Source organism: Phoca vitulina, unplaced genomic scaffold (assembly GCF_004348235.1).
Source record: "Phoca vitulina isolate PV1807 unplaced genomic scaffold, GSC_HSeal_1.0 scaffold52, whole genome shotgun sequence".
Lineage (NCBI taxonomy): Eukaryota > Metazoa > Chordata > Mammalia > Carnivora > Phocidae > Phoca > Phoca vitulina.
The window spans coordinates 6506514-6534352 of NW_022589755.1; the positions used below are offsets into that span (position 1 = coordinate 6506514).

At 56.8% G+C, this 27839-nt stretch overlaps 1 protein-coding gene across 1 annotated transcript; it reads right to left on the minus strand.

Annotated features, from left to right (window-relative positions):
- Positions 1-1922: 1922 nt before the first annotated feature.
- PRR12 (proline rich 12) lies at positions 1923-27645 on the minus strand. The gene is made up of 14 exons (XM_032388372.1): positions 27507-27645; positions 25855-25967; positions 24676-24837; positions 21272-24591; positions 20069-20735; positions 17679-18067; positions 10196-10312; positions 9842-9975; positions 9074-9546; positions 4924-5049; positions 4717-4814; positions 3451-3597; positions 3259-3354; positions 1923-2996 (listed from the first exon to the last, which is right to left on the minus strand). Exons 1-14 carry the CDS (start codon positions 27590-27592, stop codon positions 2850-2852), a joined length of 6075 nt encoding a protein of 2024 aa, XP_032244263.1. The 5' UTR covers positions 27593-27645; the 3' UTR covers positions 1923-2849.
- Between the last annotated feature and the right edge of the window lie 194 nt (positions 27646-27839).

Here is a 27839-nt window from a genome sequence, read left to right on the forward strand (position 1 = left end):
CTCTCCCCCTTCTGCCATCTCTTGGACCTCCAACAATCCTCTTGGGGCCTCCTGTTATGGGTAACGGGCGCTAAGTGCTTCAAACATTCGGTTTTCCTTCATCTCGACAAAAGCCCATTTTTACGAACGACAAAGCTGAGGATTCGGGCTGGTATCCAACTCACCTGGTTAAGTGCTGGAGCGGAGATCCAAGTTTGGGCAGTTGACTTCCAAAATCCAACCACAAGGTTATCCCGCCCCCAAAGGGAGGATGCTGGCCTGCAGCCCACCTTCTGAACAATCCACCCACTTTCCCTAGCAGAGCTCCTATCTGAGGCAACGCTGATCGTGGCACCTTTGGCTCCAAGTGGACACACCAGCCCAGAGCCTGGAACATGCCACCGCCTCAGAGGCTGCACCCCAATGTGCCACAGGCCATGGTACGAGGACACCAAGGTCCATCCTCACCCCTCCGAACTCCACTGATTCTAGAAAGCCCATGGTCCATCACTGACTCTCCCATTAAGATCCTTAAATGTTACTGTAAAACCAGGATTCTGGAGTCGTTCACATTGGTGATGGTCTAGACAATATCCAAGGTTATAGAACAACAGGGGCTCTTCCTCAATTTCACCAGGAAGGGAATCTATCTAGAATGCAGATGGTCTACCCTTAAATCTCACACCAGGTCAGTACCTACTGACCAACCACCATCAGTGCTGAAGCCAGGGTTCTAGAATACCAATAGTCCATTCTTGACAAGGGTCCGGGCTCTCGAGTGACAACGGCTTACTCACTTCTTACACGCTGGGTTCCAGTTGACCTCCAAATTGTTAAGTCTTATTTTAGAACGCTGCTCCTCAAACTTGAGTGTGTATTAGAATCCTCCCAGGATCTTACTAAAAAGTGGGTTCTGACTCAGCAGATCTGAGACTCAGCCCTGGAGTCTACATTTCTACAAGCTCTTGTGTGTGTGGGGGAAACGGACAGACTCCCAAGGGCAGCAGATCACACTTTAAGCAGCAAGTCTCGAGAACACAGCAATCTATCCACATCTCAACTGCCGTCTGCTCGTGACCTTGTAGTTCCAGGGTTCAAGAACACAAGAGATCCACCCTCGAGTCCACGTTAGGCAGCCAAGAAAAAGCTGGTCAACTCCTGACACCTGGCACAGCCCGTACCGGCTTAAAAACACACCGAAAAATTCCTGTGCTTTTCCCTCCTTGAAGCAGAGCTGAATCCCCCTTTGAGTGGGTACTGGGTGCAAGGACTCCCTTCCCATGAACAGTATGTAGGAGGCAATGGTGTGTTAGGACAGAAAACTGCAAGGCTTCTTCCTTGCTCTCTCCCTGGGATCCCCTGCTCTGGGGGTAGCCGGCTGCCATGTTGTGCAGACACTCAAGGTGCCCCATGGCAAGGTCCACATGGCAAGGAACTGAGGCCTCCAGCCCGCAGCCAATCTGCACACCTTAAAAGTGAGCCACCTTGGGGCGCCTGGGTGGCTCAGTCGGTTAAGCGTCTGCCTTTGGCTCAGGTCATGATCCCGGGGTCCTGGCATCAAGCCCTGTGTGGGGCTCCCTGCTCAGCGCGGAGTCTGCTTCTCCTTCTGCCCCTCACTCCCCTCTCTCTCATGCTCTCTCTCAAATAGAATCTTAAAAAAAAAATAAATAAAAGTGAGCCACCTTGAAAGTAGGTCCTACAACCCGTCAATCCCCGGAGGGCCGCTGCTCTGGCTGACTTGAGTGGACCCTCACAACAGACCCTGGGACAGGACCACCCAGCTGACCTGCTCCCCAGTTCCTCATCCTCAGAAACCAGAGGATAAACGTTTGTTTTAAGTCACTAAATTTTGGGGCCGGGGGGGGGGGGGGGGGGAGGCGGCTAATTTTACACAGTGAGACGTAACGCATACAACGACCCAGCCCGGCCGCTTCCAGGGGCTCCAGAGAAGCCAAGTTCCCGTTCCAGACCCTATCTGCTCTGCCACCCCTGGGGCCCCCCAGCCGCCGCAGGACAGAGGCACTCCAGCCGGCCGATAAAGTGTTTGCTGTTGGGTTTTCGTTTGGCTGGTTGTGTGTACACAGTGTATACAAGTTGAGTTGTACAGAAGCCCAAGAAAGAGCAAGAGACAAAGGGTGGTCGGGAGGTAGGAGCAGAGGAGTTGGGGGGGGGAGGGGAGAGGAGACAGATAAAAAATAGAACCACATCCAGAAGACAAGGGGATGGGGCGGTGGCGGGAGGGGGGGGGGGCAGACACAGACAATCGCAGTAGAAAAGGAACGGGAGGGCCAAAGGGAGGGGACCCTTCTCCCCCCTCCACCTCCCCAGCCCCCCGCCCCAGGTATGTACAATAAATAAGATTAAAAATAATTAACAAGATGCGTTTTCCCCCTCCCACCCGATGCCGAATGCCCTGGGGAGGGAATGGCCTTTAGCAAAGATCTTGGCCTGTGAGGGGGGGTTGGGGGGGAGGGGGTCCCCCAGCTCTCTGAAGCCACCCCGCCCCCCTCAACCATACATAGACTTTTCCTATACATTATGTACAAGGTGGAGGGGGCGGGGCTATGGCCGTGGAGAGAGGATTGGGGCAAGGTGGGGAGGGAAACCGTTACTAAATAGACATTTATACATATATATAAATAATTTCTCTGTACACCGGACAGTGGGAGGGCTGGGGAGGGAGTGGAGGGGGCATGGGAGAGGGGAGGAGTCGAACTTTGAACCCTGCCCTGTGGGGGCAGCATGGACACACCCTGACCAATGACCCCCCCCTTCCCTGGCGACGGGGCCCAGGGGGTTAGCTCCTGAGGACACAGTTCTGTCCCAATTCTCTGTTCATGGAAGAGGTGGCTCCCCCAGGCTGGGCGGGGTCACCCGCAGCGGCTGTGGGCCTGTGCTTGGGCCAGCAGGTCGCTGAAGGAGTCGAAGAGCTGTTCCAGCCACGGCTGGTTCCTCATGCACTGCTGGACCACCTCCTCCTGACCCAGGTCCTCAGCACCGCCCTCGATGGCCAGGGTCTGCAGGGCGTTAAACAGGGAGCTGGGGTGGGTGGCCACCAGGGCCTGGAGGTCTAGGGATCAATATTCCAGGGAAAGGGGGTGCTGGGAGAGCCAGACCCCTGGGTCTGAGGGAGGAGGGGACTGGGGATGAGGACCCCTGGGTCTGAGGGAGGAGGGGCTGGGGATCAGGACTCCTGGGTCTGAGGGAAGACGGGCTGGGGTCCAGAGCAGAGCCTGTGGGGCAGAAGCCCAGGGCGAGACGCGCCGCGGGTGGGCTTACCTGGTCCCGGCAGCGCAGGAAGGTGTGGTATTTATAGTGGTGGAGTGAGTGGTAGAGTGTGTAGTATCCCGACTTGTCCAGCTCAACTTTGAACTCCTGGACAGATGGAGCGGAGAAGCCTCACCCCACTGCCCAGTGCGGGGCAGCTCCTCTCCCCAGGCGTCCACACCGCCCGCCCATCCCCGGCCCCACCTGGGCTCGGACCACGCTCCTCTTGAGTTTGCTGAGCGTCTTGCGGTTGTAGGGTTCCCCAGCCGGCCGCAGCCGCACGGCCCCCTCCTCAGGGGAGCCCTCCCCGCTCTGCTCCACTTGCAGCTGGGGGAACGTGTGCAGGGCGTCCTGCGGGAAGCCGACCGGTCAGTGGGACGTCCCCCTGGACCCACACTCTCCAAACCCACCACTCAGTTCTCAGACCCCTGAGTTGTCAGATGCCTCAGTTTCCCTCACACTGCAGATCAGGAGATATTCTGGAATCTTGGGTCTCTCAAAGGACAGAGGAGCCTAGGCCTGTCTGGTGACCCTTATAATGTGCTTTGTGGCCCACCCAAGATTCTCAGAGACCCCTAATATTCCACTCGGGATTCTCAACCCCAGCCTAACATCCTACTCAAAATTTTGAGATATCCTAAAATCCAGAATCCCCAGTGCCAGGCTGACACTCCAGCCCAGAATGCTAAAACCAGACTAATACTCCATCCCATAATTCCCAGACTTATCCTAATATTCTACTGTGGAAATTTAAACCCTGGCATAGTATCCTACCCAGATCTCTCAGAGCCAGACTAACTCTCAATCCCAGAATTCTCAGTTACCCTAACATCCCACCCAGAGTGCTAGAACCGTATTGTCTGAGAGACTAACATCCCACCAAGAATTTTCTGAACCAGACCAATATCCGCCCAGACATTTTACGGCCAGACTAACATTCCATCCCAGAATTCTGTTGCCCTAACATTCTACCCCCAAATTCTCAGCCCCACACAACGATCCCCATCAGAATTTTCAGAGCTGCCCGAATATTCCATCCCCGAGACCTTGGCTATTCCAGACAGGCAATCATACAGATGACTTAATTGTGAAGGCTGAGATGCTAAGAAGCCCGTGTTTACGACAGAGAAGCCATCAGAATCTGCTTACCACCGTTCCCCAGCAAGGCCTCGTCCACCTGTTGTCCCCAAACCTGCACTCCATAAACTCTGCTGGGCTTTCCCAGCTGCCCAGCCCTGACCTTCGCGACGACCTCTCCACACCCATCAAATCCCTGCCATCTAGGTCTGCAGAAACCCTCTCTTGCGGGAGCCCCGCCCTCAACTCTGCTCCTGGCCAAGCCATACCCTTCCAGTGGTTGCCCCCTCCAGGGCCCGATGCTCTGCGGGCACGGCCGTGGCGGACTTGTACCCATCGCTCCCATGCCCGACCGCTGGGCCCCAGACCCCTCCTGCCCAGGCCCACAAGCACCTGCAGGGCTGGGCTCAGTGACAGCCGCTTCAAGACTTTCTTCTTGTGCTCATTGAGGAGGCCATCGATCTTCCGCATGGGCGGCAGGTACAGCTCATCTGCGAGACCAGGAGGGGGCGTCAGAGGAGCGGAAGCCCCACCTTGCGGGGGGCGGGGCGGGGCTCAGAGGAGGAGTGGGGGAACCTCCTTCCCCAGGCCTCGGCTCACCGTGGGTGTCCTCCAGGGCCTGGATCATGTCTGGGTCGAGTGCTGTGCTCACCAACATCTCCACGTAGCTCCGGTACATCTCCCGCATCGCCCGGGTCTTCAGCAGACGCCCGGGGACTGCCCGCTCTGGGGGAGGGGGGGGCGGAGAATGGGACACGAGCTCATGATTCCAACTTCATCTGAGGCCGCCTGGGTGGCAGACAATGTTCTAAGTACCAGGGCCGGAGAGAAATCCCTGTTTTCTGGGAGCTCGAGTCCGCTGGAGACCAACGCATCCCAGCCCAGTATGCTCTAAGGGTGGGCGTCACGGGCGTTGATGGTAACGAGTTCAGCCTCGCAAGCCAGGAAAGGCTGGTTTAAGGTCACCCAAGAGCTAAATCTTGACTGATGGGGAAAAAAGCATTCCAGGCCAGTGAGCTTCATGTTTGACTAGTTGAGTGTAGCTTCAATAAAGTCTAAAGAAGCAGCATAACTGGGTTTCCAAACCAGTGAAGCCACTCGGAGAGATCAGATCACAGAGAGCAAAACTGTGGGAGGAGGTGGGAGGTGAAGAGGACAGGGGCCTCGTCCACCTGTTGTCCCCAAACCTGTGGTGGGTACTAGGGAGACATGGAAGAGGTGTGAGCAGGGGAGGGGCAAGGGTTAAGTGTAGAAAGACCCCTCTGAGGCCATGTAGGGCACGGATCGGAGGGATGATACCAGAGGCCAGGGTAATGGACCACGTAAGAAAGGATGAGGATGTTGCAGGGCCATAGGGACAAGATTCAGAAATGGAGGAGCAGGAGAATAGGAGGGCCAGAGCTGGGGACTTCCCAGCTTTGGTGGTGAGGGAGCAAAGGCTTGTGTGCCTGGAGATCTGGCCTGCTGACTGAGTAGCCAGTGGGGCTGCCCCTGAGATATGGAAATTAGGACAAGGAACTCAGTGTGATCTGAAGGGAGGGGGTTTGGGGGAGGCCTGGATGGGGGCCAGGGGGAAGAAACTAGCGAGGCTCACTGGGAAGCTGGGCCTGCCAAGTGAGAGGTGAAGCCACAAGGCCAAGGTCAGGACTTGAGGGACACTCACATGAAACCCAAGAAGGAACATCAGGGAGAAAAAAGAAGCAGGACAGCCATGAACGGCCCTAAAATATCCCTCAGGAAGTGGCATGAGAAATATCCATTTGACTTATCCACGTGGAGGGTCCTTGGTGACAGCCATTTCAAGGACCGGAGTGACCACTTGGCAGTGGCAGTCAGACCCCACCAGGCCTTGGCCCAAACCCTCCTATGGCTCTTGTCTCGCTCACGGTAAAATCCTTCCAGTGGGACCACAAAGCTCCAGGCCTCCTGTCCCTCCAAGATCTGGTCCTGTTCCTTCTCTGCCCTCACTTCTCACCCTCTCCTCTTACTCACTCGCTCCAGCCACTGGCCTCCTTCCTGATCCCCAGACACGCCCAGCCTGGAATGTTCTCTCTCCTGGTCACCCAACCCCAACCCTGTTGCACTCGGATGTCTGTTCCAATGTCATTTCCAGAAGCCTTCCCCAACTCCCCCATCCCCTGAAAACACCCCCCTCTATACCACCTGGAGCCTCTGTACCGGAAGTGCTTTTCTTAACTGCCTTTAAGCCTGGCCAGCCTTACACTGACCATTTTTCACATTGTTTTGTGTTCTGTTACATAACGTGTTTATCTGATGGACTCCCCCAGCTAGACCGTAAGCTCCCATGAGGATACATATTTTTGTTTATTCTGTTCATTGCTGGAACCTCGTTTGTGGCACGAAGTAGGTACTCAATAAATAAGTGCAGAACGGGGCTCAGGAAGCCAAATGGAAGTGGACTAGAGGAAGAGAGAAGACAGTCACCACAGTGTCTTTCTAGAACTTCTATTACGAATTTAAGGAAGGAGAGAGCGTCAGCTTCTGGCACACGGAGGGTCACCACTCTCAGACAAGGAAGAGGGTTAGTTCTGAGGGTTCCTGGGCTGAGGGAAGCCTTAAGGTCAGCTAGCATGAGTCACACCCACTCACTCCTGGTCGAATGGGCTGAGGGGAGACAGACCCAGACCCATACTGGCCCATGGCAGGGGAACTGCTCCCAGAAGAGGGTGGAGTTCAGTTCCCCCCCATTTCCAGTGCTCAGGAAATTCAGAGCTCTCCATGCATGCCCACAGTGACATTATTCACAACAGCTGAAGAGTAGAAACAACCCAGAAGTCCATCAACTAGTGCATGGATCCATACAACGTGGTCTATCCGTGCGGTGGGATAGTATTCAGCCGCAAAAAGGAATGAGGTCCTGATACACCTACCAGGCGGCTAAACCCCAAATGTTACGCTAAGTGAAAGATGCCAATCACAAAAGCCTACATGTTGTATGATTCGCTTATGTATAATGTCCAGAAGAGGGGAGTGATAACCAATCGATACAGGGGTTCTTTTGGGGTATTGAAAGTGTTCTAAAATTGACTGCCAAGATGGATGAACTACATGGTGTGTTAATTAAACTTAAGTTTGTAAATCGTTTAAGAAAAAGGAAAAGGGCCAGAGAAGGAAAGACCTGCAAATCTGGGCCTTTTGCTAAATCTCCTCCCTTGTGGCACCTTCATGACCTGCAGCTTCCACCTGGCCTGATTTAACATCACCCTGCCCAGTTAAAAGACTACATTTCCCAGGCTCCCTTGCAGCTAGGTGTGGCCATGTGACCGAGTTCTGCCCAATGGGATAGGAGAGACAGGATATGGGCCACGCCCAGATCCGGCAATTTAAAAGGAAGGTCCAGGGCGCCTGGGTGGCTCAGTTGGTTGAGCGACTGCCTTCGGCTCAGGTCATGATCCTGGAGTCCACGGATCGAGTCCCGCATCGGGCTCCCTGCTCGGCAGGGAGCCCGCTTCTCCCTCTGACCCTTCCCCCTCTCATGTGCTCTCTCTCTCTCTCATTCTGTCTCAAATAAATAAAAAAAATCTTTAAAAAAATAAAAAAAATAAAAAATAAATAAAAGGAAGGTCCAGCCATTCGTTGGCCCCTGAGTCCCTTCCCACTGGCAGGCCTGCGGCTTTGGGGCTGCTGGGCAGCCTCTGACCACGTGCTTGAGGACAGCATGCAGGCGGAAGGCACAGCAACAAGAAGAAAGGAAACAGAGACCCTGGACAACCTTGAGAAGAGCCTCTTATTTTCTTTCTTTTTTTTTTTTTTTTAAAGATTTTATTTATTTATTTGAGAGACAGAATGAGATAGAGAGAGCATGAGAGGGGGGAGGGTCAGAGGGAGAAGCAGGCTCCCTGTTCAGCAGGGAGCCCGATGCGGGACTCGATCCTGGGACGCCAGGATCATGACCTGAGCCGAAGGCAGTCGCTTAACCAACTGAGCCACCCAGGTGCCCGCCTCTTATTTTCTAAGAAACCACCACCTACATTGGGCTTTTTTTTTTTTTTTTTAAGATTTTATTTATTTATTTGACAGAGACACAGCGAGAGAGGGAACACAAGCAGGGGGAGTGGCAGAGGGAGAAGCAGGCTTCCCGCAGAGCAGGGAGCCCGATGCGGGGCTCGATCCCAGGACCCTGGGATCACCACCTGAGCCGAAGGCAGACGCTTAATGAAGGCAGACGCTTAACGACTGAGCCACCCAGGCGCCCCCTACGTTGGGCTTTGATGGGAAGAGAACTCACTCTCTCATCTGAGTGCCTGCACGCTTAGTCTCTGTTAAAACGGCTACCCGTGGGGCACTGGGTGGCTCAGTCGGTTGGTCATCCGACTCTCGATTTCGGCTGGGGTCATGATCTCAGGATGTGAGATCGAGCCCGTGCTCAGTGGGGAGTTGGCTTCTCCCTCTCCCTCTGCCCCTCCCCCCTGCTCGTGCTCTCCCCCCTCAAATAAATAAAATCTTTTAAAACAATTTTAAAAAGAAATTTAAAAATAACGGTATCTACTTAGTAACCTGCTATGAATGTCACACAAGTTAATTTGGGTACAGAATTTAGAGAAGACAGCCATCTCAGGCGCCACGTGACTGACAAATATTGCTATCATTTTAATTTATGAATTCTCGTTGCTGTCTCGCCGACACTACCCGGAACACTGTGGACTGCGCTCGCCCATGCCTCCTCCTGATGCCCAGGATTCACTTCCTCATGCCTCCCCACCCGCCCCGTGGCTGCCGAGAGCCTCACCGTCCTCGCTGGGTGCTCCCGGGGATGACTCTGAGTCCGAGGAGCTGCCTGGTGGACCCCCGCCCGCCGAGGCATTGCCCGCCGCCTCCTTCAGCCACTTCTTCCTCTTCTTGGGGGGCGGCTCGGCCTTCACCTTGGTGGGCCGGGCCTTGGGCAGCCGGGAGGTGGCGGGCTGTCCCGTGGTGAGGCTCCGCTCAGGCCGAGTCTGCCGCCCGCCTGCGCTCCGCTCGCCCCGAAGCGGCCGCTCCCCACGTGTCACCCGCTCTTTCTCCTTCTCCTTCTCAACGGGCCGAGGCGGGGATGGCTTCTCAGGAGCAGGGGGCTCAGGCACAGGGGTCTCAGGCGTCTGCTCTGGGGGCTTCTCACATATCGTCTTATCAGGGGTTTCGGGCTTAGGAGGTGGTGCCGGGGCCTTGGGAGGAGGTGCAGAGCTGCCCCCAGCAGACACGGGGCCCTTGGCCTGCCCAGAGCGCCTGGAAGGGAATGTGGAAGGGACTGTATGCAGTCAGCAGCCCCGAAGAAACCCAAATTCTCCGCAGATCCGCATCTAAGCCCACAGCTCTGAGCACAGAACCAGCTTCCTCTCCTGACCTTTGTTTCTTCTCAGCCTCTGTCTCCCCCCATCCCAGACCTGGGTCTCTTTCTCTCTCTCTGGGTCTCTGTCCCCCACCCTGTGTCCATTCTCCCCACCTCTACCTCTTCTCTTGAACGTTCCAGCCCCGTGCCCGTCAACCCCGCCCGCCGCCTGCCCCCTGGCCCCCAGGGTACCTGACGGGCACTGGGGGCCGGTGCCAGGGTTTCCGAGCACAGACCCTCACATAATCCTTCTTGTTGACGTTTTCCAGGAACTTTACGTAAAGGCGCTGATACCGGTTTTTCGCGTCCCCAAAATACCCCAAATACTATGGAAGGAAAGAGGCACACAAGGAAATCCATCTACTGCAGCCAGGCAGCCCGACACCCGAGACTCCCCCCCTGCCCCGGGGCCCCCCACAGAAGCCTCCTGGAGGTGGAGCCTCCCTTTGGGACACCCCCCGGACGGCAGGTGAATCCCAGTACACGCATGAGGGGGCCCCCCCCCCCCAGGCCTCCCCGACTCCTCATTCCCCTCTGCAGGCTTACATTACTGGTTGCACAAAACTGTCGCTGCCCATCCTTGATCTCGGGAGTGAATTTCTGCAGCAGGGCCTTCTGCACTCGCCAGATGGGTGGGGGCTCCCGCCCCGTCTGCAATGCCAGCTGAGGAGGGGTGCAGTGAGGCCAGCAAAGTCAGCCCTCGCTCCTGCCCTTCCTGCCCCCAATTCCGGGCCCCGTGTCCTCCCTCGATACCCCCTTCGAGAAAAGGCACTGTCATCACCGTGCGCACCCTGGCCGGCACATTTCTCTTGGCCCCAGGACGTTCTCAGCCCTGGGGAGGCAGCTGGAGGCTGGCCACGTTCCCCCACCCCCAGGCTCACCCAAGACTCCCAAACAAGCTGTTCCTTCTTGTGCTACAAAGTTTTAGTTGTTACAATGCTGGTGGAGTTAAAGTAACGCCAACTCCTGAGCGCCCACCCACCACTTTCCAGATGCTGTGCTGGCGGGGGGCACAGTGGTGAACGAGACTGACAGGGCCCTTGGTGGGGTCCTCATTACAGAAGCAGCCAAGCAACAAAGTAGACAAGCAAATAGACAAAACAGGGTGAGGCTGTGGCTTGTGCCAAGAACAGGTGACAGCTGACCTGAGACCACTTAATTCATCCCCCTCTCCACAACAGGGTAAGACACGGTGATAGAGGGCTCCCCCATCTCCACTCCCCCAACACTCAGACAACCTCCCCACCCCGAGACTTGTGTGACCCGCTGGCTGGATAATGCAAACTGAAGGATGTGGGTCAGACCCAGCGTCTAATCTGGGGAGAGCGAGGGGCGCAGCAGGAGAGCCAGACACGACACCAAAGAAATGACAACACAAGTAATGAACACGCTAACGGCAGACCCCCAGACACTGTGGAAGCCTAAAAGAAGGACCTCAAATGCAAACTGAATCCAAGAATGGTTCCTGGAAGAGGTGACACCCAAGTCCTGGAAGGGCAATGTCTTCTGTGAGGGGGCTGAGCAATGACACGGGACAGCGTGGAAGTGTGACAGGGGACGCCTGGGTGGCTCAACCCATTGAGCGTCTGACTCTTGGCTTTGGCTCAGGTCATGATCTCAGGGTCGTGGGATCCAGCCCCGCATGGGGCTCCACACTCAGTGTGGAGACTGCTTGTCCCTCTCTCTGCTCCTTCCCCCGCTCTCTTTCTTGCTCTCTCGCTCTCTAATAAATAAAATCTCGAAAAAAAAAAGATGCAGCAGAAAATGTGCACTGGGTATCGTGATAACCCACAGATGAACGGAAGTTAGCCCTCACATTCAAAGAAATCACACTCAAGTGATAAATAGGATTCAGATGACAATTCCAATTAGATTGGTCATAGCGCAGAACCAGGCTCAGCAGAAGTGCTGAGATCAATTAATGATGTCTGCCACTGGCAGGAGCTGTAACACTTGGGTCTGTGTGCCAGCTATCCACTGCCTACTCTTAGTTTGGGTCAGTGGTTTGCACGTCCATGATTTTGTGTGTCCCTCAGATCAACTAGGGGAGTGCAAAGAAGGGACTACAATAACCTGATGAGAATGAGGTCTAAAAAGGCTCTTGGCTAAAGTCACAAGAGGCAGAATGAGACAGGGATGCAGGTGCCCTGGCCCCAAGTCCTTTTCTCCAGGCTACCATATGGTTCCCAGGCCTCCGTCCTGGTGACCTTGGGGAGCCAGGTCAGAGGCCCAAGAATTGGACCACATCCTGCTCTGCTCCAAAACCTTCCAGGGCCCCTAGTGCAGGCTCCACAATCTGGCACAGCCAGATTTGGCCTCAGTTTCCTTTCTCTTCTCCTGTCCCTGCCGAGCAGGCCATCCAGATCCCTCCAAGTTCAGCAGATGAACCCCCGACTTCCTGATTCTCCAGGTTTTTGCAAATGCAGTACCCACGACACCCCCACAAATGGGTGCTTTTGCCTCTCAATGTTAACATGATCTTCCCCATTCTAGTTCTCAGAAGCCTGTGAGAAAGCCATCAGAGCATCCCTCCCAGCCAGGGAAGACCACCCCCTCTGTCTCTTCCACTACCCAATCGGCCTCCTCGAAAGCGCTGGCTGATTCTCTAGCTGGACGCAGGCCCCTTGGCTCACCACACCCCAACTGAACTTGGTGGCTTTCCCAAAACCACTCTTCCTCTCTGCCGTCATGGGGCTCAACCCCTGGCATCATCCTTGCCTGATCTCCAACCAGGAATCCTATCATGGACCACACCCACTTCTCCCGCCCCTGCCCAATGGAAGCCACAGCTGATTGGAGGAGACCTGACCAGGCAGCGAATCTACACGCAAATCACTAATCCTATCTTGGGCCCAAATGCTGAGCTGGACCAATCAGATTCTCTTCTGGGAATCTGAACTCTTGAGAAGCATAGACCAGGGCAGTAAGCAGCAGGATGAGAATGAGCTAGAAACACCTAGCAGGATGATAATAAGAAAGCTTTGGGGCGCCTGGGTGGCTCGGTCATTAGGCATCTGACTCTTGATCTTAGCTGAGGTCTTGATCTCAGGGTTGTGAGTTCAAGACCCACACTGGGCTCCACGCTGGGTGTGGAGCCTACTTAAAAGAAAAAGAAAAAAAGAACTTCATGGTCCATTAACAGTGGAATCAGTGTCACAGGACTAAGGTGGTAGACAGACTGCCATCAGGCCTAGACACCTCCCCAGCCACCATCCTACTAGCCAGGGGCCCTACCCGCTTCCAGAAAACCCAAAGTGGACTCTCAAGCAGGCACCCATTGAGCTCACCCCAGCATGACCTGGCACCTGCTCACCTTCCCAGGCTCAGCACTCACAATCCAGCCACTCAACCCCTTGAATCCCTACACATCACAAGTGCGCCGTGTTTTTGCTCATGACACAAACTTTGCACTCTGCTCCCCCGCCTGGACCGCCCTCCCCCTACTTTTCTCCACCCAACAAACTCTTACAAGCTCAGCGCTTACATCTTGCTAAATCTTCAACATCTCCAAGAACTGGGAGTTAATGTTATCAGTCCCATTTTATAGATGGGGAAGCCGAAGTAGAGAGGGGGCCAGCCTTGTGCTAATTCGGCTGGCCTGAGTATGTTCCACGAGTATAAAATAACACACAGGATTCCAAAGGCTTGATATGCAAAAAATGTAAAACATCTCGTTAGCTTTTTCTGTGTTGATTACATGCTAAAATGATTTTTTTAAATAAGCTGTGTTAAAGAAAATACACTCCTGTGGCTAATCTCACCCATTTTTAAACTTTATTTTTATTCTTTTTTTCTTTTAAGAAGTCTCCCCGCCCAATGTGGGGCTCGACCTCAAGGCCCTGAGATCAAGAGTCACGTGCTCTACCGACTGAGCCAGCCGGGCGCCCCTCACTTTTTTTTAAGCATGGATACAAGAAAGCTTAAAATGATGTATACAGCTCATGATATTTCTATTGGACTACCACTGTTCTGAAGCAAACTATGGCCTGTTGCCCATTTTCACAGATCTATAAACTAAGAACGGTTCCTAATTTTTATTTATTTTATTTATTTATTTATTTTTAAGATTTTATTTATTTATTTGACAGAGAGAGACACAGCGAGAGAGGGAACACAAGCAGGGGGAGTGGGAGAGGGAGAAGCAGGCTTCCTGCGGAGCAGGGAGCCCGATGCGGGGCTCGATCCCAGGACCCTGGGATCCTGACCTGAGCCGAAGGCAGACACTTAACGACTGAGCCACCCAGGCGCCCCGGTTCCTAATTTTTAAAGGATCATAAAAACAAAACAAGAAGATGTAACAGAGACCCTGTGCCCTGTAAAGGCTAAAAAATTTACTAGCTGGCCCTTCACAGAAAAAAAAACTGCCAAGCTTTGTGGAGATGAGTAACCAAAGCAAAGCGTATGGGATACGTACCGTGTGTGACCCACAGTCCCATGGAGCTTTATGCCTGGATCCTCCCGTTACCTGAGGGAGGTACTAACGGGATCACCCCCATTTTGCAAATGAGGAAATTCATGGTCAGGAAGGGTCGACCCCAGCCCAGCCCAGATGGGGGATCAATTAATGATGGCAGAGATCTGAACCAGTCAGGTTAAGGCCAAAGCTGGGCTCTCAGCCACGATGCCGCCAGCCTGCCCTGACTCCAAGCCCACCAACGGGTCTCCGACGTCTGCAGGAGTGGTTCAGTCCTGGGGCTGTGTGTCCCCCCATTGTAATGCACACTCGTGTTGTATTTTAAGCATGTGAGTCCTTGCCCGGCCCCGTGCCACCTGGGAGGGGGTGTCGGATGGCTGGGGCTCCAATCCCAGCTCAGCACCCACCAGCTGAATGAGTCCCTCTCTCTGAACGTGAACTTCCTCATCTGTAAAAGCCCTGTTCTTTCGGCCCAGTGCTGGGCGCCCCCCCTGCATCTGCCACTGTCATTGTCAACGTTTGATAGAATGTACACAGGGAAAGGCTGAACCGGGTGCTGAGAGCCCAGGCTCCTGGGGCCGACGGAGCTGGTGCGGGTCCCGAGCCATCAAAGTCTAGGAAGGCTGCTTTAGTACCTGGTGCCTCAGTTTCCTTCCCTGTAAAACGGGAAGAGTAATCCCTATCATGAGAGGTGATTATAAAGACAAAACTTGGGGGCGCCTTGGGAGCTCAGCTGGTTAAGCGTCTGCCTTCGGCTCAGGTCGTGATCCTGGGGTTCTGGGATCGAGCCCCACGTCGGGCTCCCTGCTCAGCAGAGTCTGCTTCTCCCTCTCCCTCTGCCCCTCCCTCCGCTCGTGCTCTCTCCCAAATAAATTTAAAAAATCTTAAAAAAATAAAGAGAAAACTTGGGAGACAGCGGTGAACGCTGCACAACAATGTGAATATACTCAATGCCACCGAATGGTACCTTTAAAAATGGTTAGAATGATACACTTCGTGGTATGTAAAAGTTACTACAGTTAAAGTAAAAAAAAGGGGGAGTGCCTGGCTTAGTCAGTAGGGCATGTGACTCTTGACTAAGGGTCGTGAGTTCTAGCCCCATGTTGGGCATAAAGCTCAGTTAAAAAAAAATTTATTGGGGCGCCTGGGTGGCTCAGTTGGTTAAGCGACTGCTTTCGGCTCAGGTCATGATCCTGGAGTCCCTGGATCGAGTCCCGCATCAGGCTTCCTGCTCGGCAGGGAGTCTGCTTCGTCCTCTGACCCTATCCCCTCTCAGGTGTTCTCTCTCTCTCATTCTCTCTCTCTCAAATAAATAAATAAAATCTTAAAAAAAAAAAAAAAATTTATTTATGTTAGAAAAATTAAGAACAAGGGGCATCTGAGTGGCTCGGCTGGTTAAACTTCTGCCTTCGGCTCAGGTCATGATCCCGGGTTCCTGGGATTGAGCCCCGCCTCGCACTCCCTGCTCAGCGGGGAGCCTGCTTCTCCCTCTCCCTCTGCCCTTCCCCTGCTTGTGCTCTCTCTGTCAAATCAATAAATAAAATCTCTTAAAAGAAAATTAAAAACAAAAAAAAGAAAAAAAAAGATCAAGCTAAATTCTGAATTCTGACTGTGATAGGTCCCAAATCCCATCCTGAGGAGTTGGTAGTTGCTCCTATCATTGCTGTTCATTCAATATCTTCCTCGCCTGTCCCAGCTGAGGATCAAATCAGCCTCAGAAGTCACGAAGTTAAAATGAAATAATGTGGGGCGCCTGGGTGGCTCAGCTGGTTGAGCGTCTGACTCTTGGTTTTGGCTCAGGTCATGATCTCAGGGTCGTGAGATCAAGCCCGGTGTTGGGCTCCGTGCACGGCGCAGAGTCTACCTGAGATTCTCTTTCTTCCTCTCCCTCTCCATCTGCCCCTCACCACTGTGCACTCTCTCCCTAAAATACATTTTTTCCAAAAAAATGAAATAATGTACACAAGACATTTGGAAGTGAGAAAGACCATGAGGGATGCCAGAGGAGGGACCAGGGAATTTTACAATTGCTGGTTGGGTTTGGGAACATGAGCAATCACCCTAGCATTTTCCTTTGTAATTCCCTAATATTACCTTTTATCAATGTTCTTTTGGATGAAGCAACCACCATGCTAAAAAAATGACAAGGCATGGATGACAGAACATGATGTCTGGAATTGGTGGGGTAGGGCAGGGGGCAGAATGTGCCGGAGCAGAGAGGACGCAGGACTAGCCAGGAGGGGACAATGGTGGAAGCTGAGTAATGGGTACATACAGTCCCATTATTCTAGTTGCTCTGCTTCTTCCACAATAAGACGGATTAAAAATCATACAGCAAAAGACACACTAATTTCACCTCACAGAACACACGAAGCAGCAAAGCATAACGATAGTTGTTTAAACCTTATAATTAATTCATCCCACAATACCTCTGTCTGAAGAAACATCACCAGAGAATAAATTAAACACGATAATGTACATCAAGGGCCAAACATGTTCTTGGCCCCCATAGTCAATACTCAGTCCATGAAAGTGACTAATATGAAGAAAGGCCCTAGTCTTTGGTGTCACCATCAAGGTGACAATGGCTTGCTGACCTACCAAGCGCTTGCTCAGCCTCATGTTCTGGGACAAACCTTACATGAGCATCTAATGTCACCTACCCTTGTCCCGCACCTATACTATTAATCCTCTGATCCAAATCTATCTATCCAATGAACCCAGTACTGCAAAGCTCAGCAAACTTTTTCCATAATGGAACAGATAAGAAAGATTTTTGAGGGGGGCGCCTGGGTAGCTCAGTCGTTAAGCGTCTGCCTTCGGCTCAGGTCATGATCTCGGGGTCCTGGGATCGAGTCCCGCATCGGGCTCCCTGCTCGGCAGGAAGCCTGCTTCTCCCTCTCCCACTCCCCCTGATTGTGTTCCCTCTCTTGCTGTCGTCAAATAAATTAAAAAAAAAAGAAGAAAGATTTTTTTGGCTTGGTGGGTCAGCTAAGCTCTGCCTGAACTACCTCACTCTGCCATTGTATGGGGAAAGCAGCCCTAGAGAATTTGTAAATTCATGGGCATGGGCTGCGTGCCAATAAAACTTTATTTATAAAAAGAGGCAGGGGACTGGATTTGGCCCACAGAGACCAGTTTGCCAACCCCGGCAGTAGAGTCAGTTAAGTAGGGAATGGGCCGATCTGCAAAAAGTTTAAGATGTGGCCTGACAGTCCCAAATCGCCGGCTATTACATTTACAGATTACACGCGTGTGTGTGTTCATAGGTGCATTTTGTCAACGCCTCACGTTTCCACCATTACGCCATGCGCTGCGAAGTCGCCTGCCTCCCCTGGCTTGTGCGATTCAATCAGAAGCTTCACTGGGACGAGCAGCAGCCTTGTTCCCTGCTGGAAGCCCGGCACCCAGAGTATCCGCAGTGAACCTTAACAACCCCTCTGCCTCATCGACAGGACACACACCGCAGGTCTCAGAGGCCCGCGCGGCCTCCGCACGTTCGCGCCCCACCAGCCTGGGAGTTCAGGACGCCCGGGCCGTCATCCAGCAGACGCTCGTCACCGCTCGGAGCCGAATCCCCCGCCCCAGCTTTCGGACACGACGCGGCGGACTCACCTTGAGAGAAGGGATGTCCTCGGCGCGGATGACGAACTCGTCGCGCTCCCGGAAGATGCCCTCCCCGCCGCTCTCGCCCGCCTCCTCGTCCGTCTCCCCGCACACGGCCGCCGTCTCCTGCTTCTTGGCCAAGTGCAGGGGCCGGGCATCGGGCGGCTCGGGCTCCTCGGGGGACGGGGCGGCGGGCTCCTCGGGCGCGGCGGGGGCGGCGGCCGGCGGGGGCGGCGGCGAGGGCAGGGGCGGCGGGGGCGGCGAGCTGGGCGCCGGGGCCACCAGCGGGGGTGGCGAGGGCAGGGCCGGCGGCGGGGGCGGTGGGGGCGGCGGGGGCGGCGGCGGCGTCGGGGCGGGAGGCGGCGAGGGCGGGGGCTTCTCCTCCAGCAGCGGGGGCTCTGGGGGCGAGAGCGGCATCAGGGCGGACTCTGGCGCGGGGAGGCCCCCTCTGCCCCCCATTACGCGGGTCCCTCGGGTCTGCGGTCAGTGTGGATCAAGGTCTGCTCCCAGCCCTTTCAGGCTCCTCTTCCCCAGGGGCCCGACACAGCCCTCTTCCTGCTCTGCACCCCCACACCCCTTCCGATCAACCGGAGTTCTCCTTCACCTAACACCCCAACACCCATCTCTGCTCCAAGTCCCACTCATCTCCACTTCTTACTCTTCTGCTGTTGCCCTGACCCTGCTCATCTGTCCCCTGTCCCCTCCCGGACATTTTTTTCTGTCTTCTTTTTAAGATTTTGCTTTTAAGTAATCTCTACACCCAACATGGGACTGGAACCCACAACCCGCAGATCAAGAACAGCATGCTCCACGGACTGAGCCAGCCAGGCATGGCCGCCCTCCCCTCCACTTTTCATACTACTTCTGTCCCCAGCCAGCCACAGGAAGCCCATGTTCCCTTAACTTCTTTCTCCAATGTCCTAATAAGCCTTCCCACCCAAACACGGCGCTCTGTCCTTCCCCATCTTTTTCCTGGCTTCCACATACTCTCCCTTTCTGTCCCTTACTGTGGTCTAATACCATTACCCAATGTCCTTCCATCAAAATCAGTTGTCCCTTGTGCCACCACCACCCCTTCCTCATCCCTCAGCTGCCTCTTGCCCCAAGTCCCTACAAAGCTCCTTGCCCTGCCCCGACACAGCTCCTAGTTCCTGAATGCCATTCACCATCCCTAGCACCTCTTCTCTTGTCCCTGAATGTCCCTTCCTATGCCAACAGCTCCTCAACTGCCCCAAAGCCCTTCTGCTCTGTCAAAGTCCCTCCCTGAGACCCCTTTCCAGCTCCAGTGGTAATTCTGAATCCCTGAATGTTCATCCTGTTGCCCCTTTTAGTCCTGTAACACCTCTTAGTTGCCTCAAAGCCCTTGCTGGCTCTCACCTCCCATTTTTTACCTTCCTTCCCAATTCCCCAATCATTCCCTCTGCATCTCTACCTCCTCATTTCCTGCTCAGGGGGGTCTTGTCCTCCTCCATCCAAGATCTTCCCTGCCCTTTCCTCAGACTGCTCTCTACTCTTGGGATCATTCATGCCCTCCTCCGCTTCCCACTAACTCCCCATGGGTTTTTCTAGAGTCCCCCTCTAACGCCTTAAAATTCCTCCTGATTCCTAAAACTGCTTCTTCTCTGTTGCTGTGTCCTCAGCTATGAGCCTTCCTGACCCTTCCAAGGTTCTCGCTCCCATTTCAGCAAATCCTGACACTCTGCTCAGAAGCCCCCAGCATTTCTCAGCTCTGCTTCAGCCTCACACCCTCTCGCTCCCTTGCTCCCTGTTTCCCACCTTCCTACAACCCCCTAGAAGTCCCCTCCATTCCCTAGGATGCCTCTGAGCCCTCAAGCCCCCTCATTAACTGCCACAAATGCCCTCCAAATCAATGCCCCCGTTCCCCCATCAAAGCACCTTAAAATTTTTCCAAAGCCTCTCTCAGGACAGAACACCATCCAGACCCTGCCGCACCCCCAGCCTTTCCCTCTCACCCCCCGCAAGACCCAATTAATCAATGTTCCAGTCTCTCCCTATACCCCCCCCAGACGTCCTTCTGTCTTTTGCCATACATCTCTAAATCCTAGCTCCTTCTTGGGCCCCCGAACCCCTGCCAGTTTTTAAAGCTCTCTCAGTACCCTGTCTCCCACCTGTCCCCATCACTTATAACCTGCTCTGTCTCCCAGCATTCTCCAGTACCCACCTTGGAGCATCTTAGCATACTTAGCATCTGTGGACAGATTAGAAAATGATACCTTTCTCACACCTGTTTGCCCTCAATTTGTAAACACACAAATCTACTTCATCTACAATGTGAATGATGCCCCTTAAAACAGTGCACGACCTGCACAACCGTACCCAGTGACCTGAATAACAGGGAAAGCCTCATCCCACCCCCAAATCATCTTCCCAGAGCTCACCGGGTGTGCCATTGCTGCTGGCACTAGGGAGCCCCGGGAGAGGGGGGGGCCCTGGCACCGCAGCCTCAGTCGTCAAGGAGGGCACATCTGGGGCGGAAGTGTCTTTAGGCCCAGCGAGGGGTGGGTCATCGAGCGCCGAGATGGCTGAGGAGATGCTCTCCTGCAGGTCCCGGTTCTTGGCCACAGAGTCTTCTTCGTCCGAGGAGAAGGAGGGCAGCGTCTCCAGGTTGCGCTTCAGCTCCTCGTCCAGCCGCTTACAGGGCGAAGGGCAGCCCAGCCCTAGCCCCTCACTCTCGGCCGCCTCCAGCGCACCCCCTAGCCCGAAGGCGCTGGCGGGCGGCGGGTGTGGCACAGCGGGGGCGGTAGGAGGCTGGGGCTGCAGGCCACGGGCCGGCCCGGAGGACGGCACGCTCTTGGGGGGGCTGAGTGGGGGCGTCAGGCCGGCCTGGTAGAGCGGCGGATGACGCTTGCCCGACTTGAGGAAGTCCAGGAAGGAGGCCATGAAGCCGGACTTCATCTCTGGCTGCTTCTCCTCTACCTCCTTGATCTTGGCCTCAATCTTCTCCCGGGTCAGGCTGGAGTCCAGGCTGTTGTGGTCAGCACCGGCTACGGCATCGCCAGAGGAGGCTCCCAGACCCTCGCCGGCCTTGGGCACAGACAGCTTGATCTAGATATCGGGGAAGTGGGGAGTCAGGGTCCACGAGTCTGGGGCCCCAAGTCCCCTCCCAGCTCAGAGGCCGAGGTGCAGGCCCCCAACCTTCCCTTAAGACCTAGGTCAAATTCTCCCTTTCAGCCTGTAGAACCCTAGAATTCAAGCCCACAGATCCCTTCTCTTGGGTTCCAGAATGACAGGACTGGAGTTCCTCCCTCAGCACTCACTGATCCCTCTTTGCTTCCAGCCCGGGAATCCAGCCTCCAGACCCTCCTCCCATGAGACCCAGGAATCGAAGAAACCCCCAATTGCGGGTCCTTTAAGACCTAGAACCTAAGAACCCAAGCTCCAATACCCTGTGCCTCCCTCTAGACCCCCAAAGTCTCACTTCTCCGATCTCTCTGATGGTGGAAGCCTAGAATCCCAACACTCAGGTTCATTTCCTCACAGGTTCAAGAATATAAACCACAGCCCCCATCCCGCCCCAGAACTGTAGTCCAAAACCTTTGCTTTCTCTAGACCTTAGCCATCCCGATCCCAGTCCCCCTCACCTTAAGTGGCTTTAGGGGTTCCAGCCGTGTGCCCCCTGCCTCCTCGGCCTTCCTGCCCCGACCACGGCCCCGGCCCCGAGGTTTCTTGGCCCCTTCAGTGGGCGTGGAGGCTGAGGCTGGCCCAGCAGTGGTGGGGACCTCCAATGGGCGGATCCGGGGTCTACCCCGGGGCCGGGGCGGGCCATCGCGCTTAGCCTTTGTGGGCTTGCGGCCACGGCGCCTGGGGCCATCGGGGCCTGGGTTAGGTGGACAGAAGTCGATGTCACCCAGGGGTGAGAGGGTCGGGCGGGAGCGGCAGCTGGACACCAGGTCAGGCAGGCGCCGAGGGTTGAGGCGGATGTCAGCGGGCACATCGGCCTTGTCCTCATCCGCCTCAAACTCGTACTCCTGGGCATACAGCTTCTTGGGCGTCTGGAAGGGTGGGTCACGGCGCCGTAGTAGGTGGAAAGAGGACGTCTTGAGCAGCTTCTTTGGCTTGGTAGAGCAGAAGATGGGCGAGGTCAGGCCTCCCTTGGGCTCTGAGGCAGGCGGTGGCGGTGGAGGGGGTGGTGGGGGTGGTGGGGCCGCCTGGTGTGGCCCACTCTGGATCAGGCCCAGAGGCTCGGCATTGACCGTGGAGGGCAGCTCAGGCGGTTTGTTGGGGTCCAGGCCCAGGCCCGGCGTCTCGGGCCCGGCTCCAGATGCCCGACCCGGGCAGTAGGGCCCATAGGGATCATAGGCAGGGGGGCCTGGAGGCGGCCCAGTCCCCGCCTTGGGATCACCCTCGTCCTCGGGCGGCCCTGCCTTGCCATAGTCATCTGCTGCCCCTCCACCGAACATCTCCTCCATGGTGGGGAAGAAACTGCGCTCCTCATCTTGGAGCAAGGAGTCAGGAAAACAGATGGACGTGAGTGGCACAAAGCGGGGGGCCTTGGTGCCTTGCGGGCTGGGGCTGCGGTAGGCACCGGAGGGATCCTTGCCCTCGGTATTAGGTGGGCCCACGCCAGTGTCACCAGGCCCCGGGGGCAGTGGCTCCAGGGCCCCAAGCAATTCCTGCATGGCGCCTGGCGGCTCCAGACTCTCCTCAGGTCGCAGGCGGGGGCTGGGGGCACCAGGCTCCAGGCCGTGGCTGCGGAGGTGGGCCTCAAGCTGGAGGGGCATGGGGGGCGGAGGCGGGGGCGGCGGCGGGGGCGGCTGGGGTGCTCCATCACGGGTGGCTGGCTCAAGGAGATGAACGCCAACTTTTGGGGCACTGGGAGAGGGGCTGGGGGCATGGCTGAGGACCGAGGGGAGCAGTTGTGGGGGGGGAGGTGGAGGCAGCACCAGTGGGAGGTCAGGGCCCCCAGCCTCCAGGAGGAGGCCGTGGGGTGTGGGCTGGGCAGGCTGAGCTGTGGGAGGTGGGGGTGGTGGGCTCTTTTGGAGGAAGGCCCCCAGCTCCTTGGCACCTGCCCCATAGTGGACAACTGAGGTGGCCAGCCCCTCCGGGGTCTCGCCGCCCCGTTCTGGCCCTTTCTTCTTCTCCTTCAGCCTCCCCAGGCCCAGCTCCAGGGCTGCTGTGGCGCCCTCATCGAGGCTGGCACTGGTACGGATGACGCTCTGTAGATGATACCTCTGGGGGTCTTCCTTGGCCAGCTCGTAGGGTGTGCCCGGTGGACCCCCGGCCCCACCACTACCCCCAAGTCCCTTGGAAGCATCCGCTGCCCCATCTTCACCCACCAAGCCATCTGCCCCTGAGGTCCGCGGGGGGCTAGGTGCCTGCAGGAGATGCTGGATGAGGAATTCCTCATCCTCTGTGCGCTCGGCAGGAGGCCCACCAGGCCCAGCCAGCAGCTCCGAGCCATCCCCCTTGCCTTTGTAGCCACCTGCTCCGGCTGCGTAGCTGCCGGCTCCTGGAGGCGCCAGGAACGGGGCTGAGGCCAGGACCGAACTCAGGTATTTGCCAGGGGCTCCTGGAGAGCCGACTCCAGGCGGGCGGCCGGGGGCAGGCGGTGACTGCAGTGGGCGGATGATGTGAGAAGGGCTGGCCTCCCCGCCACCCCCCAGGGAGCTGGGCCCCCAGCCACCGCCGTGACCCGAGAGCGCTGGGGAATGGCCAGTGCTGTAGCTGAGCGAGGGGCTGGCCGTGGGTAGCCCCTGGGAGTGGGCAGCTGGGCCTGGGTATGGCTCGCCCTGAACCCCATACAGCTGCCCCTGCAGCTGATCCGGGGAGTAGCTCTGACACGTGGCTAGGCCAGGAGGCGGGGGACCACTGGGGGGCTGCGGGGGCCCCCCTGAGTAGCTAGGGCCTTTGCTCAAGTCCTGGGCTTGACCCCCTCCAAACCCTTGCCCATAGGCCTGGGGTCCTAGAAGCCCTTGGGGCTGACCAGGGGAATAGGCCTGGCCACCTGCCCCACCAGCCCCAGAGGCCTTCCCGGTGGCATAGGCCGCTGCTGGCCCACCCAGACTCTGGCATTTGGGCGTGGCCGTTGAACGGGGTGGTGGGGGCCTGTTGGCACCGCCCGCAGCTGCTCCGTAGGCGCCTTTGCCCGTCTTGTAACCGGGCGACTGAATGATGGGGCGGTAACCTCCACCGCCACCCCCTGCCCCACCTCCTCCAGCCGCCTCGGGGCCCGCAGCCCGGCCCGATGCCCCAGCCGTGGCTCCACTGGGCCCGGCCTTGCTAGGCTCGCCAGCCCCGGGGGAGGGCTCCCCACCACCCAGGGGGCTGCAGGCCAGGTTAGCCCTGTGCCCCATGGAGGGATAGCTGCCTCCACAGCTCAGGTAGTGCTGGAGGGCATGGGCTGGTGGCGGGGGTGGCGGGGGCTGGGCACTGGCTGGCCGCTGGTAGTGCTTGATGACGGTGTCCTGGCGGGGCAGGGCCCGCTCGGGTGGCGGGGGGCCCGGGGCGGCACCCGAGAAGTTGTACAGCTGTGGGGAGGATTGCTCGGCGGCGGCGGCGGCAGCGGCGGAAGAGGAAGCCAGCAGGTTGAACTGAGTCGGGAGGTGGCGGGGAGGTGGGGGGGGGTCTGGGGGGCCGGGGCGGTATGGAGGGGTCTGGGCCGGGCCGAGACCAGCGGGCCCCAGGACACCGCCCCCCGCCAGGCGCTCAAAGCCCAGCGAGGATGGCACTGTGGGTGCCTGTGAGGGCTTCAGGTGCAACACGTCATGAGGGGACAGGAGCCCATTAGCTGGGGGGCTGAACGGGGGGTCTTGGAGGCTGAGGGACGAGGGCACTGGGAAGGGGCGGCTGCCGAAGGAAGCCGGGTGCTGGTAGGCCGACAGGGCAGAGGAGGATGGAAAGGTGCTGGAACCCGGCAGGGCGCCTGAAATGAAGAGCTCCGTGGGGCCTGGCGTGTGCATGGCTGGGGACGATGGAGAAGACCATAGGTCAGGGCGGACCACATGCCAGCCCCACCCTGGCCCTCCTGGGCCGGCGCTGGGCTTACCTGTTTGCCAGGAAGGACTGCGGAACTGGGAGAGGAGAGAGGAGGCAGACGGGCCAGGCTGGGGGCCCCGGGACTCCAGGGCTGAGATGAGGTTCATGACGGAGGCGTCGGGCCCTGCTGAGCCCGCGTGGTGGAGGCCAGTGTCGAAGAGTCCAGAGAGGCCTGGCCAAGGACAAGGGAGTAGAGTCAGCTAAGTGGGCTTGTAAGGCAGAGTTGAAAGGGAAAAGGAAGAGGCCAAAAGCAAGTTGGGTCAGGGAAAAGGGCTGGAGGAAGCAAAGAGGAAGATTCAAAGAGGATAAAGTGGACACAGCCAAGCTAAAGAGACAGGGCCGAGGACAACAAAGGGGAAAAAGGGAGCCAAAAAGCAGGATGAAGTGTACGCCAATCATAAGGGCAGGGAGCCCAGGAAAGGAAAGGTAGGCAAAGGAGTAGAAAAACCCAGAATCAAAGGAAGTGGGTGCAACAGGACAGAGTTCTTATGGGGGGGGCAGGGGAAACACAAAAGGATTTGGGCAATTCTAGCAAGGAAGGGGAAGGGATGGGGTACCGGGGCCACTTAGAAGGACCGGAGTACAGGCCGAAAGGGGTTGATTAAAAGTGGGAGGATCCCGGGGGAAAAAAAATGGGAAAGAAAAAAGGTAAGGAGCCAACCAGGAAAGTTAAGGATCAAATAGGACAACATAATCTCCTTGCTGGTTCAACGAGGAAGAAGGGAGCCAATCAGAAGCGCTAGAGGTAGGACTACAGGAAGAAGAATAAGGTGGTGGGCAAACCCAGGAAAAAAAGGGAAGGCCCAAAGACTTAGAGCCAATCAGGAAAAAAAGGAATCAGGAAGAAAGAATTCACATAACCAAGGAGCCAAGAGGACGGGCAAACCCAGAGGGAAAGGACTGGGGTGGGATAGAGAGGAGGAAAAGCCTGGAAGAGAAGGTGGGATTTGGGGGCTGAGGGGACGGGGCCAATTGGAGCGAAAGAGGCGGGGCCAGAGACAAGGGTGGACGAATCCAGCGTGAAATTGAGCAGGGACCAGCAGCCACAGAGGCAACCAATCAGAGGAGAGGTAGCAAGGGGCGGGCCAGGACACAGGGCACGGCCAATTAGGAGGGGTGGAACTTTCAGCAGCCAACCAGCTGCCTCGGAGGGAGGGCCAGCCCAGGCGGGGCAGGACGGGGGCCGTACCTGCCGGGTGGTGGTTGGTGGCATAGCTTTGCAGTGGGTGGGGGGCCGCGTAGGCCTGGCGGTGTAAGATGTCGGTCTCGGGGTGCGAGGTCCTGGAGCTGCCATAGACCAAGCTGGGGGGAAGGGAGAGATGTTAGGGTGTCCTCCGAGGCTGCCCTAGGAGAAGGGAACTCAGCAAATCCCCCGGGGTGTGGGGGGAATCTTCCAGCTGACTGGGGGTTATCCTAGGGAACCTTGGGCCCTAAAGGAAAGAAGACAAGGGAATCGGGGTACCCAACGAAAAGAGTCATGAAACATTCCCCACTCGAGCCCCAATAAATAGAGCCCAGATAGTCTCACGTTTACAAACACAGCCATGCACAGCGACGAGACAAACAGAAGAGGGTGAAGAGTCGGAGAAAGTGCCTCAAGTTAAAAATGTGAAAGGCATGGACCTCCTACAGAGCCCACCACCCCCTGGATGACACAAGGCCCTGGGGCCAACCTGAGAGGTGCATAAGGACGCCCACTCTACTGCACACACGTGGGAACACATGGCCCTGAACCTCATGGAGTGATGCAAACCGAGTCGGGAGCAGGAGGTAGACTGTTCCCCAAACGGCTGGGATGGGGGGTGGGGAAGGGATAGGACTAGGGGAAAGTACCAGGTACAAGTGCGAACATGAATAACGTCCATCCCCCAGGGTTGAGGTTCAAATGCATGAGCCCTTGCAAACCCAGGTATGTGTGCAAACGACTATCGAGCTCACCCGTGGGGAAGGAGACATACAGAGCGCTACGTCCCAAATGAAAAAGCCTAACACATGTGGGGTCATGCCCAGCCACGCTGGGAAACCCAGGGGGCGCAGGGCTGGGGACAGGTGAAGAGTGAGGGCAGGACATAAACAGCAGGAAAGGGGCTGATTCGCAGGTGAGCAGGCTACCAACTAAGCACGAACAGGGCCCACGCTCACACACACAACCACACACCAGGGAAACATCTGAATCTTCCCATGCAACGGCCCCGATTCATGGCTTGGACTCAAGAGGTCAAATACTCCACTCCTCGCCATCAACTAGGATTCTCTGCCTTTGGGGGTGGGGGAGCTAAAGGGGGCGTGTCTCAGATTCCAGGACCCCCCCTACACACACAGAACCCCAGCTTGGAAAGGGGGCGGGGCCCTGTGCCCACTCTGCGCGCGGAATTTCGGGGGGGGGAGGCCGAGTGGCGCGGCCTCGCGCAGTCCCGGAACAATAGGACGGGAGGGGGGGCGCCCCCCAGGTCTGCGTTCTAATTCTCCTTTCCATCCCACCTTTGCAAGAGCAGAGCCTGGGGCGCAGGGGGGAGGGATCAGCAAGCCGGGAATCCAAGGATGGGGGGAAATCCAGGCCTTGCTTCGCCAGTCCCTCCCACCTTCCCAGGGCCTTTCCGTCCGAAATTGTTTTGCACCCCCATTTTCCCGCTGCATCTCTCCCTTTGCATGCCGGAGCTGGCTTTGGCGGAGTTTGCAATTTGCAAACTGGGGCGGCGGCGTTGTTGCAAACCGAGGAAGGCCGCTCCCTTGCAAGCCGGAGGGGAGTTTGCGATGCACGCCTCGCCAGGCGGGCCAGGCCCGGCCCGGCTGGGCCCCCACCCCTTGGCCCCTTCCTCCAGGCCACCCTCGGCTCCTTACCTAGCTTTCGCTGACCTCTCGTAACTCCATCCCGCCCCGGCGCCGAGCGGGTCCCCGAAGCCGGCGCTGGGGTAGTTCCTGTCCATGAATTGGCCGCGGTGGAAATTGGGGGGAGGGGGAGGGAGGGAGGGAGGGAGGGGGCGCGCGCGCGCTCTCCTCCGCCGCCGCTCCCTCCGCTGCTGCTTTTTTTTTCCCCTCTCTCTCTCTCTCTCTCTCTCTCTCTTTTTCTTTGCAGCCGCCGAAGGCCCGGGAAGGCCCCGGGCTGGGGAGGGAGGGGGCAGGGGCGGAGGGGCGGAGGGGCGGGCAAGGGAGGGGGGTGCAGCCGCCGAGCCA